Consider the following 15723-nt stretch of genomic DNA (forward strand, 5'->3'; position numbering starts at 1 on the left):
TATAGGATGTGTAAGAGTTTACTAGACAGAAAACATGGGAGAGGTACATACTAGGCATGTATGAAGAACGTATACCAAAGCAAGGGGGGTGGGAAAGAGCTCCCTATGTTTGAAAATAATGAATAGGAAAGCATGGCTGGAGTGTTAAATATGTAGCGAAGAGTGAATGGCAAGGTGGCTGAAAAAGTAGGTTGGGATCAGATTGTGAAGGGATGTACATTGTCTGCATGTTTAGGAATTTTTCTTCATCCTAGTTATGGTGAGTCAGCAACGCTTTTAAAGTAAGGAAGTAATGTGGTCGGATTTGAGTTTTAGAACAATAAACTCTTGTAACAATCGAGGGATGGCTTGGGGGAAAAAATAGACGCAGAGACTGCAGCTTTTTTATCCTAAGATTCTAAAGTTTGGGAACTTCCAATTCATATCCTAAGTTTATTTAGTGTTTCCTAGTATATCCACTCTTGTCTTCCTGAAATAATCTCTAAGCTTGTCCACATGCAGCATTATTTGTATGCCTTTTGTTGAGCATGTTGCCTTTTTTTTTTTTTTTTTTTTTCTGGGCATTTCTTAACATGTGGTGATCTCACACACACAATATTTAGGTGTAGGAAGGATATGCCAATGCTTTAGGTTTGATTTTTTTTTAAGTTTATTTATTTAAGTAATCTCCACCCAACATGGGACTCAAACTCATGACCCCAAGATCAAGAGTCACACGCTCTTCCAAGTGAGCCAGCTAGGCACCCCTCTATTTGATTTTTTTAATTAAAGATTTTATTTATTTATTCATGAGGGACACAGAGAGAGAGAGAGAGAGAGAGAGAGAGAGAGAGAGAGAGAGGCACAGACACAGGCAGAGGGAAAAGCAGGTTCCATGCAGGGAGCCCGATGTGGGACTCGATCCTGGGACTCCAGGACCACACCCCGGGCTGAAGGCGGCGCTAAACCACTAAGCCAACCCGGGCTGCCCTGGTACTAGAAATTGAAAGACAATGAACACTGTCTCTGCCTTCAAGGAACTCACAATCTAATAGGAGAGTTCAAAGAATTTTTTTTAATGACATACATGCTTATCAGGGTGCATACTTGAGGAGAGAGGAAGGCAGAGCTAATTTCTGTGGGCTACCAAGAAGCATCAGAAAATATTTTTCCCTTTCAAACTATATGAAAGTATAATTCCCAACTCTTTTTACAGCATTTGAAAATATAATACAAGAAGGTACAAGTCTGTAATCACTTCAGAGCTCTGTTTCAATTTAACCCATGTCCTCTTAACCACTTTCTTGTAATGCATTAGTTATTTTTAACTGTCTAAGAGTTTGTGAATATTTCTTTTTTCTTTGCAAATTCTCCCAAATCTCTGAGTTGTTGGCCTCTAGCAGCAGTTTGGAATGACTCGTCTGTAAATAGCATTTTTCACTTTAAACATGTTAATCTCATACACTGGCATCACACTTAGTTTCTGCTTTGCTTTCATGGAAGATAAGTCTTTTAAGAAGAGCCCAGGAGCTCAGCATGAATTTCATGACCTGCATTTCTTAGTAGCTATTTTGCCTTTAGCATCTTTTCTGCTTGATGAGTCGATAAAAGCTTGTCCTAGTTTCTTGAACCTATTTTGTAGCAATAATTCAGCCTGCATTTTTTCTTTCCTTATTGTTTCCTTGAAGTTTAAAACTATTTAATACCTCCATGTTTGTTTTCCTGTAGTTTTCAATTCCAGGGAGAAATTTCTTCCCTATTAATCTCTTCATAGGTCCTCTGCAGAACCAGAGATGTCTATTAATTTTCTCCTTATAATTAGGAATTTGATAAACTGACGTCTCCACATATCCTCTCTTGTGGGTGTTTTTCTGATTGCTTTGAGCTTAATGTTTCTGTTCCTTATGTTGTAGTAATGACTTTAATATCTTATGTCTTCCCTATGCTTTGATCAATTTCATATCGCTTGCTTATATTCAGGATTGTGTCATTGTCTTCTGATTTAGTTGTTTACCTCGATGATTATTTTAGGTAATATTTTCAGAAATATGTTACAGTAATTTAAGAATCTGAAAACCATGGGACGCCTGGGTGGCTCAGCAGTTGAGCATCTGCCTTTGGCTTAGGGTGTGATCCCAGTGTGGGATCGAGTCCCACATCGGGCTCCCTGCATGGAACCTGCTTCTCCCTTGCCTATGTCTCTGCCTCTCTCTGTGAGTGTCTCTCATGAATAAATAAATAAAATCTTAAAAAAATATATTTTAAAAAGGGGTGTCTGGGTGGCTCAGGTCTTGAGCTCAAGGTTGTGAGTTTCAGTCCGATGTTGGGCTCTATGCTGGCTGGGCATGGAGCCTACTTAAAAAGAATTTTTTAAAAAGACTTCAAGTCATTTATTGTTTGTTTGTTTTCAAGTTATAATACATGCCTATTATAGAAAATTTTGAGAATGCATAAAAGTATAAAGAAGAAAAATGTAAACCGTCAGTAATTCCAACACCAGTAAGGCTACCTGTTATTTCTGTGCAACCTCAAATTTTCTTGAAGCCTTAGTCTAGCAACCTCCTACCCTTTTCTTCCTCAATAGACTGTTGAAGACATTAAGAGTGGAAGACTTACTTTAAATATAAGGGTCCTTAGGATTTTTATGGAAGGGATAGAGCTGTAGGAAAAAGCTACAAATTGCTCCAGAGATGACATCTTGTTCCTATTTAGCTTTCTTTGAGTCATTAACAGTCGGGCGCCACTGGTGCTGAAACTTATCATTATTATAACCGCAAATGGGTTAATGCCCAAACAAAGCTATATTCTTGGGGCTGGTTCCCAGCTCCACCACACAGATCCCAGCAGCAGCACCCTCCAAGTCCCAGGATAATGCTCCACAAATAAGAGGATGTCAAATGTTCAGCCTGAACTTGAAATTCTCTTCTTTTATCTGGGAGCTTCCCGTTGCTGGCAGGGCAGAGCAAAAGGAAAAATAAATAAATAAAAACCAAGCCAACAAACCCTAAAAAAGGAGGCTGTGTGGTTTAGTGGTCAGACCACTAGCCTGGAGGTTGGGATAGCTGAAATCCAGTTCTAGCTCTCCCACCGATTGGCTGGATGATACTAGACAAGTCATCTTCCTGACCTGTTCCTCAGTTTCCTTGCTTAAAGAAGGAATTGCTTTAGAAAGTTTTTATGAGGACAAATAAAACGATCTGCAAATAGCTCTGGGTTGCTTGGAAAGAAAATGAAATTGTAGTCCTTAATAATTACTATCCTATTACTTTATTAATAATATAGTAATAAGCCACAAGTGTGAAAGTTATGAAACTTCCATACCCTTAAGCTGCACTGGGCGGGGAGTGGCAGCAGCGATGGGATGGGGTGGGAGACAAGGGTGGAGGAAGAAAGCAAATATATTTTTTAAAGATTTTATTTATTATTTATTCATGAGAGACACACAGAGAGAGGCAGAGACATAGGCAGAGGGAGAAGCAGGCTCCCTGCCAAGAACGCCATGCGGACTGGATTCCAGGACCCAGGGATCACGACCTGAGCCAAAGGCAGACACTCAACCACTGACCCACCTAGGTACCCGAAAAACAAATATTTTTAAATCAAATTTGCAGGACTTGACGTTAAATACTAAATTAGTAAATTCATTAGTAAATTCATAAATGCTGCTCCTCCTTTGGCTCTGTCCCTTTATCCTTACCACATCCAAACTCAGAGTGACTCACGGGAGCCTAGAAATAAGACACATATACAATTTTAAGGGAAAGGGAGAATTAGGAGGTTTGAAGCTGCTGCCGGAGAAGGCTAAGAATAGACCATGGACACAAAGAGAAGCTCCTCATTCCCTTTCCTCCCAGTGTAGGTGGTCCCCTGGTTTCACAGTCATTCCTCTGATGGCATGATTCTTCTTTTCTTCTTTCCTTCTCTCCTTCCTTCATTTCCTTGTTTTTTTTTTTTTTCCTCCCTGCCTTTCCTCCTTCCTTTCTTTCCTTCTCACCTTGTGGGAAGAAGTTAGCTTTTTTAACTAAGGGTTAGAGTGGGCTTCTCTACTAGGTTTCAGCTGTGACTACACATCACTAAAGATCACTAACCTGATGTTGGGAGTGGGGAGAAACAAAAAGAAATAACTAGAGATCTGGGAAGTGAAAAACCAATTAACTCTCCCTTCTTGAGGCACCTGGGTGGCTCTGTGAGTAGGGCCTCTGCTTTCAGCTCGGGTCATGATCCCAGATCCTGGGATGGAGCCCCCCACTTCAGGCTCCTTCTCCCTCTGCCCCTTTGCTCACGCACTTGCTCTTTCTCTTTTCTCTCTCAAACAAATAAATACATCTTAAAAAAAGCAAAAACAAAAACAAAAAAAAAAACCCTCTCCCTTCTTAAAAAGAGAAGTGAGAAATTAGACATATGAAGAAAAAAAAATGCAATAGTGTCCTCCTCGGTTGTGGACCCCATCCCCTTAAGAAGTGAAGTGTCTCGGTAGGAAAAAGGAAAGACACCCGAGAAGGGGATCACATGGTAAGTAAGGGATGGAGGGTAGAAGGGAGGACCAAAGATGAAGAGGAATTTGAGAGGAAATGTCAAAGAACTCTTGTAGAGGATGTAACAACCACCTTTCTGCGTGTCCAGCCCGGACCTCAAGGAGCAGCTAAAACCTACGCCTGTGGAAGCACTTGGTAGCAATTTAAGACAGTAAATAGTAAAGAGAGCTACAGGTAGGTATTGGGACACTAAATGTTGAAGGGAATTTAGGGGTGGGAGCTATTACTGTGAGGACGACAGCTGTATAGAGCAGCAAGAGTAGTTATGAAATTCAGAAACTGCGGTTGCACGGGGCTGACAATTTTTCGAGCGCGAGAGAGGCTCCAAGAGAACCCTGGACTCAGCTTCCTCTAAAACCTGACTCGCCCAGAACGGCGGTCCTAGCAGACCTCGACCGCCGCGAAGCGACTGCGCCCGGAACCCGTGTGGCGAGCTTAGGGGTTGCGAGACGGACACTGTTTGCGTGACACCCTCCTCCGCCTCCCGCCCCCCTCCCGCCGCGTGGTTGCCACGGCAACGGAGAGAGCCGGCGACCTGGGTTCCGGAAGCCGGAGAGCTAGAGCCTGGAAGCTCTCCCACTGGTCGAAGGATGCTGAGTCCGGAGCGCCTAGCCCTACCGGACTACGAGTATCTGGGTAGGAGCTTCCTTCAGCCTCGCAGAAGGAGAGGAGTGCAGACAGGCCAGGGTCTGGGGAGGAGGCGAAGAGGGGGCTGAGTGGGAACGGGTCGGGGTGGGATGCGGAGGGGCCGTTCCCGGGCCTGGACGAGGGAGGCCGAGCCAGGGGGGAAAACAGCATCTGGGATGGGGGGTGGGGGGGGGGGGGTGTCAGAGAACGTCTGAAGTGGTGTACGGGCTCAGGCTATGTGGATCGTGTCCAAACTGGAGCTGAAATTTGGGGGCCTTGTGGGGGACGTTACAGATCATGCTGGTGGTGGAGTAACCTTGGAACCTGAAGTGCCAAACCAAGCCATTCTGTGGACAATTATGTCACCCTAATAGCGGCCACTCACATTTTTTGAGCATTTCTTTTTCCCGTAGGCACAATGCTAACTAAGCCTTTTACGTGCATTTTTTGATTTGGTCTTCCCAACAGCCTTAGGAAAGAAATACTGAGTTTTCCTTCCATTTTGCAGACGGAGAAACTGAGGCTGAAGAGGTGACCTGGATAAGTAAGGGCCACAACAGCTAGAAAATGGTAGAGCTAAAATCAGAAGCTGATTTGCCCGCTCCAGAGCTTGAGCTCTTGACCACTAAGACAGTAGCTGTAAGAAGGAATTTTATTTGTTCCTTTATTGAGCACTTTCAATGTGTAAGGCCTTTGCTGGGAGAAAAGAGGATGTATGCACATTAAAAAAAAAAAAAAAAAGAGGCTTTATTTTATTGAGGAATTTTAAGTTTACGGAAAATTGAGCAGCAAATGTTGTAGAGCCGTTCCCATCTACTCTCTCCCCTTCACTCAGTTTCCCCTGTGATTAACATCTGACATTAATGTAGTACATTTGTTAAAATTGATGAATCAGTATTCATACGTTATTATTAATGACGTCCTTGCTTTACACGAGGGATCACTCTTTGTGTTGTACAGTTCTCTGGGTTTTGACTAATAGGCGTCATGTATCTGCCATTATAGTATCATACAGAGTAGTTTCACTGCCCCAGAAATTTGTGCTCTGTCTGTTCATCCTTCCTTCTGCCCCTCAACCCTTGGCATCCACTGACCTTTTTACTGTCTCTGAAGTTTTACTTTTACAAAATAACATGCAATTGCAGTCATGCAGTATGTAACCTTTTCAGATGGGCATCTTTCACTTAGCAGTATGAACTTAAGGCCCTCCATGTGTTTTCCTGGCTTGATAGCTCATTTCTTTTTATCACAGTAATATTCAATAGTATGGATATACTATAAAAATTTTTTTAAAAGATTTATTTATTTATTTTTATTTATGATAGACACACAGAGAGAGAGAAAAAGGCAGAGACACAGGAGGAGGAGAAGCAGGCTCCATGCCAGGAGCCCCACGTGGGACTCGATCCCAGGACTCCTGGATCACGCCCTGGGCCAAAGGCAGGCGCCAAACTGCTGAGCCACCCAGGGATCCCCACTATAAAAAAATTTTAATGCAAAAAAATTCTAGTTTAAATTTTTAGAGACATAGGCAGAGGGGAGAAGTAGGCTCTCTGGGGAGCCTGATGTGGGACTCGATCCCAGGACCCTGGGATCATGCCGTGAGCCAAAGGCAAACGCTCAACCACTGAGCCACCCGGGTGTCCCTAGTTTAAATGTTTTAATTGGTACTATGGAAATTGCATTAAAAATATGAAGAAGTTTATAGTGAAGTCTCCTCCCACTCCCCCTTCCACCATCTACCAGTTTTCCTCCACCCTTAGCACCACAGCAGTAACCATTATGACTGGTTTCCTATATATCCTTCCAAATTAGTTTATTACGTACATAAGGGAGAGTATAGTGCACACTTTTCTCATTTAATAGATCTTAGAGTAAAATGTCAGTCTTGGAAAGCTTCCTTTTAAAAAATTTTTTTTAGTTACATAGTATTTAAATAATTTAGCCAATTCTCTATTGGCAGACAAGTTATTTTTAGCCTTTTGCTATCACTAAAAATACTCCACTGAATAACCTGCAATTTTGTTCCTTTACTAGTATACCTGCAAAGACAAATTTTGCAAAGTATAATTGGTCGGTCAGGTAAATATGTATTTTAAATATTGGTGGATTTACCAAATTGCCCTTCATAGAAGTTGTACTGTTTTACATTGCCACTAGCAATATAAGAATACCTGTTTCCCTATAGTCTTTCCAACAAAATATATCAAATTTTTGAATGCTTTCAACCTATTAAGTGGCAGTTAGTTCCAGGGTAGATTTAATGTACATTTCTTTTGTGTAATTGAGCATCTTTTTACCAAGTTTAAGGGCTATTTGGTTTCTTAAAGGTATACATATATATAGAAAGAGGTATATATGTCTGCATATATATACATATATATGAGTATATATGTACACATATGTACATGTATATTTGTGTGTTTATATATATGTGTGTGTGTGTGTATATATATGTATATATATAGAGATTAATTGACCACATCCATTAGTCAAAATGGCATAGTTATATCACAGATAATTTTGTATCAAATGAATAATAATAGCAATGTCTAGGGCAGCCCCGGTGGTGCAGCGGTTTAGTGCTGCCTGCAGCCTAGGGAGTGATCCTGGAGACCCTGGATCGAGTTCCACGTCAGGCTCTCTGTATGGTGGCTGCTTCTCCCTCTGCCTGTGTCTCTGCCTCTCTCCCTCTCTCTCTCTCTCTCTCTCTCTCTGTCTCTATGAATAAATAAATAAAATCTTAAAAAAATAGCAATGTCTAGACCTTTGCAAAGGATTATGTATTTTATCTTATTTACCCCATATTCAATGAATCTATAAAATATTTGAAAAACCTAGTCCATTGTTCAGTCCCTTGGGTGTTTGCTATTTATTTTTTTTAAAGATTTTATTTATTTATTCATGAGAGACACAGAGAGTGGCAGAGACATAGGCAGGAGAAGCAGGCTCCCTATGGGGAGCCCGATGTGGGACTGTATCCCAGGACCCCGGATCACGCCATGAACCGAAGGCAGATGCTCAATCATTGAGCCACCCAGGTGTCCCATGCTGTTGAAATAATATACCTCAAAGTCTTGGCGTATTTAACACACTAAGTGCTTTGCTGAATAGAAGTTGGTGGTCCCTCCATAGTGGGTTTTTCAAGAAGACTAATTCAGTGGCAATGCTGATAATGAGTCTACAAACAAAATCAGAGTCTCAACTTGATTCAGAAAGCTCCAGTGTCCACCCTTCCACCTAATATCTAAACCCTGGACAAGTGCTTCTTCAGGCTCTGTTGCATATTTAAGTGTCTTATTTCCCTGTGCCATTCAGCATCCGGACAGTCATACTGCCCTGAGCAGGGTGATAGTACTTACTGGCTTCTTCATGGTTCATCAGACCATACAATTCTGTGCAATGCATTTGTCTTTAGTTGAGAACAACCCCTATCCATTACAGTTGGTCTCTTTTACGGGGACGCTGTTTTGATGTATTCACGCTCAATTTAATGACCATTGAAAACCATTCTTTATAAATTAATAAAATATTTCCTGGTTTTTAAAATTTAAATACCTGTAGAGGGTTTGTCTTTTCTTTTCTTTCTTTTATAAATTATGAAGTCAGTTACACGTGTAGGCCTAGAGAAGGAAATACATATAGAGAAAAGAAAATTGCAGGAACAGGAAAGCTCTGCACATTCAGTGAAACAGAAAGCCAAAGCTGAGTACCCCTTGGCACATGGGTCAGAGGGCTTCGATTTAGTATTATGGTAGAAACTATAGGACTATCTATTCAACGAATATCTATAGATTTCCCTTTCTGCCTGCTAGCCAGGCCTTAATATTTGCCTTTTTGACTATTAGTGAAGAAAACAATCTTTCATCAGTTGGGCAAATTGATCCATTCCCCCGCTGACTTTGTGGATTAGGAACCTGCAGTCATCCCCTAGAATGGCTTAGGATCTTCAGATCATCATTACAGAATCAGATCAGGGATGTTCATGCCTGCAGTCATCAGAATGTAATGATAGAAATTGTGTTAATGCCGAGGGCTGGTAAGGAGATGAAATAAGAATAGAACCCTTGAAAGATTTCCAGCCTTATGAAATCTACTTATTGGAAGCTTCTGCCAGAGGCTGAGGTGTGTTTGTGTATCTGGTTGGGTGTGGAGAGCTCTCTAGAGCCGAAGGGCAGCCTGTTCTGGTCCCAGGTTTGCAAAACACACCACCTACGTGCTGACCTGAGTATAAGCATGAGGGTGTGAGGTTTATTTTTTACCCCACCTAATTTAGTGAGGTGTATGCTTTCACTCATGCTCCAAGTTACTTCTTCTGTTTCCATGAAAACTGCTTATTCTCACTAAATTTAGTGTTTGGTTGGCATAACAGATAACTCTAGGAAATTAGAGATGATCTTTCTCCTTTGGAGGGTATACTTTTGGAGGAATCTTAAATTGAATAGAGGAATTTTAAATTGAACAGTTTTTTTTTTAAAGTTGTAGTTTTTAAGCACTTCGTATATACTTAGCAGTGTGCCTTATCTGATTTATTTTTCACAACCACTACACAAAGTAGGTATCGTTAATCTCATTTGGTAGTTATTAATATCACCTCATTTTACAAATAAGGAAAAGCTTGGAAAGGGTAATTAATTTGTACAAAGTCACATAGGTGATGATGCATAACAAAGCCAGGATTCAGACCCAAGTTTGCTGATTCCATAGCCTGTTTTGCCCTCTCCACCAAGAAGATACATATAAACAAACCCGAATACTTATTTGGCTGCAAAGGCAGTGATCCTTGCTTCCCTGTTAGAAGTGGAGCTCTTAAACAGTTCATTAGTTGCAAATGAGTTTCCTGAGATCAGGAATTGTATTTTACTCATCTTTATATACCAGCCTTTCACAATGACACACTTAATACAAATATATATGTGTGGGTTTGGGTTTTTTTTTAAGATTTTATTTATTTGAGAGAGAGCGAGTGAGCAAGCATGAGCAGGGAGAGAGGCAGAGGGGGAAGCAGACTCCTTGCTGAGTGGGGAGTCTGATGCAGGGCTCCATCCCAGGACCTGGCTGAAGGCAGATACTTAAGCAACTGAGTCACCCAGGTGCTTCCAAACAGGTTAAATAGAATGTGAATAATCTCATTTATAAGGTACCCCAAATATAAGCATCTAACAACAATTAAGACTTAATTAGGGACAAAAAAAAAAAAAAAGAATTAAGCTCTTACTATGTACCAGGTAACATTTTAAGTGCTTTACATATATTAACACACATGAAATATTTTATTTATTAAAAAATATTTTAGTTATTTGAGAGAGAGAGACAACAACCCAGGAGGAGGAAGAACAGAGGGAGAGAGACAAGTGGATTCCACGCTGAGCATCCTAATGCGGGGCTTGATCCCACGATCTGGGGCCCAATCGCACAACCTGAGGCTAGATCCCATGACCCGGCGATCAGGACCAGAGTCAGATGCTTAACTGACTAAGCCACCCAGGTGCCCTGATAATTTTAATTGTTATCTCCATTTGACAGATGAGGAAACTGCAGCATAATAATACTTAACAACTAGTTAGTAAGTCAGGGAGGCAGAATTCTAATCCATCAGTCTGACTCCACAAAGCCCATATTGTTAAACTCTATGTTAACTTTGAGTAAATACCTTGGGCAACTCCAAAACTGAGGCTCCAACTATTGCATAGACCGATGCATAAATAAATGTTGAAGTCCAGGTGACTCCAAGGGCTTACTTTAGCATTTCTGCCAGGAGGGGGCATCCTAGGAATCAGGATGGATCAGGGAATAGTAAAATTTCAGTTCCCTCTTGCCACTGGATTCATCACTCAGAGGCAGGCAATGAGGAACATAACTTCTAAAAATAAACCATTTGGGAGTGTTTTATTGACAATAATCTGTGTGGTTTCGATAGCTGTGTGATTTTGAAGAAGTTACTTAACCTCTCTGTGCCTTAGTTTCCCTTTGGGCAAAATGTAGATAGTAATAGTACTTATTCATACATGTAAACCTTTAGAGCAGTGCTTGGCTGTACATTGTGAAAAGAGTGTACAAAGATGAGTTAGATATCTTTTAGAGCACCTGGGTAGGTGCTCAATAAATACTGTTATAACTACTTTTTAAAAAAAGTATATAATGTATCTGTGGCAGCCATAAAAAATGTGTCTCTCAGATGTCCTGCTGTGGGGAGGGAAGGGTAATTAATGTTCAACTCCAGCTCTGAATCCAACACCCTGTTCATACTGAGGTTACACTCCCACAAGCTGCTTCCAGTCAATGGCTGGGTGGGATAAACCCACTTCTATGAGGTATGTGACTGCTTCTTTAGGTGGTGAATTTGGCTTGAGGATTTGCATTGCATTGCTATCTAAATTCTCTTTTCTCTCTCTCTCTCTTTCTCTCTCTCTTTAAAGGGTCAGCTCTGCATTGTGGTCTGTCAGCAATCCCAGCCTCCCCTGCATTTGCTCCATGAGTTTTCCCCCCAGTATATCTCTTGCATGTCTGATCCTGTCTTGGTATCTGCTTTTCAGAGTATCTGGACTAAGACAACATCCAAAAATCACTGATATAGTCCCTTCCAGCCTCAAAGTTAATATAATTTCTTCAAGCCTTGGTAGAGGTTCTGACAGACTTTCTATGTAGAAGACTCTTAAGTGTTATCCTATTTTTTGTATTTGCTGATATCATAGCACATGGTATTTACTCGTCTTACTGCCAGACACTTTCTATTATTTGTTTGTTTGTTTATTTATTTGTTTGTTTATTTTGTCAGACACTTATTATTTATCTGTTTGCCTTTGGATGAATCCTGATGAGAAAACTTATTTTTGTTTTAGTATAATTAGTGAATCTTCCAAACCCAACCATATGCTAGGAGACATTGCTATTTACCATAAGTTAGCAGAAATACTCTTAGGACTTTAAAGTGGTTGGGTAGCTGCAGAAAAGAAATGAAATAAAATATTATAGATGTTACACTGACTTCCTGAATCTTTGGAAACTAGATTTATAATATATAACACTGGTCACTTTAAAATAATAATGAACGTATTTTACAGATCATTTCTTCTTCCCCCAATTCTCCTTCTTTCCCTTTCTTCCTAATTGTTCCTTCTTTCCTAAATACCCTCTCTCTGTATAGCAAGACATGAATGTAAAGTGTTCCTCCTGGGAAACTTAATGCCATATATAGGTGATGGGACATATTCGTGAAAGACAATAACACAAAGTGACCGTGTAGTAAGTGATGTTTTAGAGTGGGGGAATCAGATGTGTGCAGCTGTGTTGGTGGTTTCCCAGTTTGGTTGGCAGCTTCTGAGTCATGGCAGGGCAGCAGTTCCCTAGGCGGCCCAGTTCTGGGAGTTGTTCCTGGAAGTTCAGCCTAGACTCTGTAAGCTATTTAGTAAATATAATAAATATATTTTTTGGGGGGGGAAAAAAGAGCAAATGATATTTTCACTGGGAGAAAAAAAAGCAAGTGAATTCTAAGGCATGTTGTTCCCAATCCCCATCCACCCCCATTTCTCCAGGGTAACTAAGTTGCAGGTGATTTCTGTGTTATTCTAGGGTTTTTAAATGGTTCTGTAAATTTGTGACCTCATCATTTATGTATTTAAGTAATATTAAAATCTTTCCTCCAGCTGCTGTCCAAAAGTTGGGCATCACTTTTATTTAAACAAATACCATGTTTGCTTTGAGTAATAATAGGAGATTGAGTCAGTAAAGTTTTAATAAGTAATAATAGTAGGGATCCCTGGGTGGCGCAGCGGTTTGGCGCCTGCCTTTGGCCCAGGGCGCGATCCTGGAGACCTGGGATCGAATCCCACGTCGGGCTCCCGGTGCATGGAGCCTGCTTCTCCCTCTGCCTGTGTCTCTGCCTCTCTCTCTATCTCTCTGTGACTATCATAAATAAATAAAAATTAAAAAAAAATTAAAAAAAAAAGTAATAATAGTAGATCAGAAGAGATAAATGATCCATTAGCTTATCTCTAGTTCATCATCCTGTGCATATCCTTCTTAGCACTTATCACAGTTACCTATTTGTGTACTTGGTTATTGTCTGTTTCTTACTAGAATGTAAGCCGTGAGGGCAGGCCTATTCTCTCAGCATTTCCAAAATCTAGCACAGTGCTCAAATTAGGTGCTTAATTGTTAAATGAATGGTTTGCTTTAAATAACAGAATAATTTTTTTATTAAGAAGGGAGTGAAAAATCCAGTTCAACAAATAGTTATTGAATTCCTACTATGGAGAGACACTAGACCTTTTTTTCCCTCCTTCCATGAATGAAAAAAAAAGGATGACTGATTAAAATCTGCCCCGGATCATTCTAGTTTTAAACTCTAATTATACCGAAGGATAATTTCTTGGTTGATGCCATAGTTTCTGCTTTTTTGGTTATATAACAGTAAGATTTAACCCATTTTGAAAAAATGGTATTTTAAGAAGGAAAGACATTTTATATATTTTGGGGGCATCTCCAGGAGATCCCATCCTATAGTTGAGCAGAGAATATGCTTTGATTAAGACTGGAATTACCCTTGCAAACTAATCTCAGGGTTCTCTGCATTGGGATTGCTCTTGCACCACTTCCCCAGGGGCCTTAGGAAATAGCTCATTCTATGATTGGAATTTCAAGTCAAAACACATTTATCTGAGCAGAATTTTAATGATTTATCAAAGAGAGGAGGGATTTTCCCAAACACATCTGAACCTACCAAATTACTGATCCCATTAGCTATGTTTTCTCTTAAGCACCTTTCTTTGAACAAAGCAATTACTGCTGAAATCATCAAATGTATTTTTCATAAAAGCTTTTGACTAAGTTTTGTTTGATTAGCAGGAACCCGGTAAAAGTAAATATTGTTTGAGAAGGCACTTTCAGAGCCCTTTCTTTTTCTTCATTGAATTAGCTTTTTAAAAGCGCTATTCTTTGGAGAGTAAGAGCCTTTTTCCAGCTGTCCTATTGTGTAGCTCAAGGTCTTGTTAATACTATTATCTGGCCCTGAGATTACAGGTAATTGTGATAAAACACAAGCTTCAGTTTCTGTAATCTCAGACAGAAATCTGTTTGTGCCCAGACCTTCATATCAGGTGTTTGTTAAATTCAGACTTCTCTCACCTGGGATAGCCCCACTGGCCCCCCGTAAACAGAGGTATCTGGCAGGGACACAGCTGCCTTAGGGCCATTGCCTTTTTTTTTTTTTTTAAATTGTGGCAGAACACCTCCTGTGGCCAACTTACATACAACATGTGCTGAATAGGAAAATTACATATTTTAAAATAGTCATGTTTGAAACAAGAACACTTTTGAATGTGAAATGTACTAAAGGCCACATGTCTTTGGCTTTGCTTGTCAAATGGAGAGGCTGCCAGAACCACTCAGCTCCATGGTTCTCATGCCCCAAAGTCCTGCAAATTGACACGTAAGTAGACAACACACAAAGAAGCTCAGCCCATGAGAAAGTGAATTTGGGCGCTTGGGCTGGCCTCCTTTCTCTCTATGTGGAGTTTTTTCCAGCTTCACTTCTACTGTCCCATCGTAGTTTCTCAGAAAGGAGAGATTAAATGTGTCTGGAATTTCAGCATGTTAACTGCACAGGCAACATGAGGCTAGCACTCAGGCCACTGTTCAGCCTGTCATATGGAAGGAATTGCCTTTCAGGGGAGATTATAATTGTGTATGTAGCCACACAAATGCACATTCTGCCTGGAGGAAAATGCACAGAAGAGGAGGCCTCATGCTGCCACTCAGGTCTCTTTGTAGAGGGCTGCATAAGAAGCCCTCACATGGTGGAGTCAACTCTTTTGGGCTTAATGAGTCATCTTTTTGTGTGATGCCTACTTCAAAAAAAGAAGAAGAAGAAAAAAAAGAAGAATAAGAATAAGAAGAAGAAGAAGAAGAAATGCACTTTTCCCAAAGCAAGTTGCTTTTATTGGCCCTGCAGCTCTGTTGAAGAGTTTTGTACATTCCTGATGACATCATTTACAATGCTAGTGCACAGACAGTAAACAAAAAATAATTTAGCTTTCGGGCATTTAGACAAACCTTAAATAGTTCAATTTAGAAAAATGATAATAAGCTTTATAAACAGTGCACACATGAGCTTAAACAATAAGCATGACCCCAATCCTTTTTGGAATGTGATGTGCTGAAAGATGGCTATAGAGAAAACTAGAAGCTTGACACTTTTGAATTATGTGCAGTTCAAACCTGAGTCGTGGTCTCGTGTCAATCTGAAGCCGTATGTCTAGTTAGTGGATAAAATGCAGGCTACCTTGTGGGTAAGTCATCAAACTCCTTGAGCCATAGCATTTTACCTATAAGAAAGGAAAAGGTAATATTACCACCTACCTCACAGGAATGTTAGAAGATTGAGAAGATAAACATGTGGGGCTCTTTATAAGGAAGGTATTTTGTAAATCGAAAATATTTTTGTAAATTGCTATTATTATTCTCCTTGATCAAATTTCCCCAACAAATGGAGTTGATAAAACCTACCTCACAAGGGGCTGAGAGGATAAATTAATTAATATGTATCAAGTATCTTAAACTTTTAAGAAGACCTAAAATCATC

The 15723-nt window shown here is 40.3% G+C and overlaps 1 protein-coding gene across 2 annotated transcripts in view; it reads left to right on the forward strand.

Annotated features, from left to right (window-relative positions):
- The first annotated feature begins 4488 nt into the window (after positions 1–4488).
- CSTPP1 (centriolar satellite-associated tubulin polyglutamylase complex regulator 1) overlaps positions 4489–15723 on the forward strand; it is a 199975-nt gene continuing 188740 nt past the window's right edge. Inside the window, exon 1 of one of the 2 annotated variants that reach the window (XM_026004059.2) lies at positions 4489–5150. In XM_026004059.2, coding sequence (XP_025859844.1) covers positions 5105–5150 — 46 coding nt within the window. In that variant the 5' untranslated portion in view covers positions 4489–5104. The remainder of the gene's footprint in view (positions 5151–15723) is intronic. The other variant, XM_072758949.1, reaches the window with a different exon arrangement.

This window comes from Vulpes vulpes, chromosome 5 (genome assembly GCF_048418805.1).
Source record: "Vulpes vulpes isolate BD-2025 chromosome 5, VulVul3, whole genome shotgun sequence".
NCBI lineage: Eukaryota > Metazoa > Chordata > Mammalia > Carnivora > Canidae > Vulpes > Vulpes vulpes.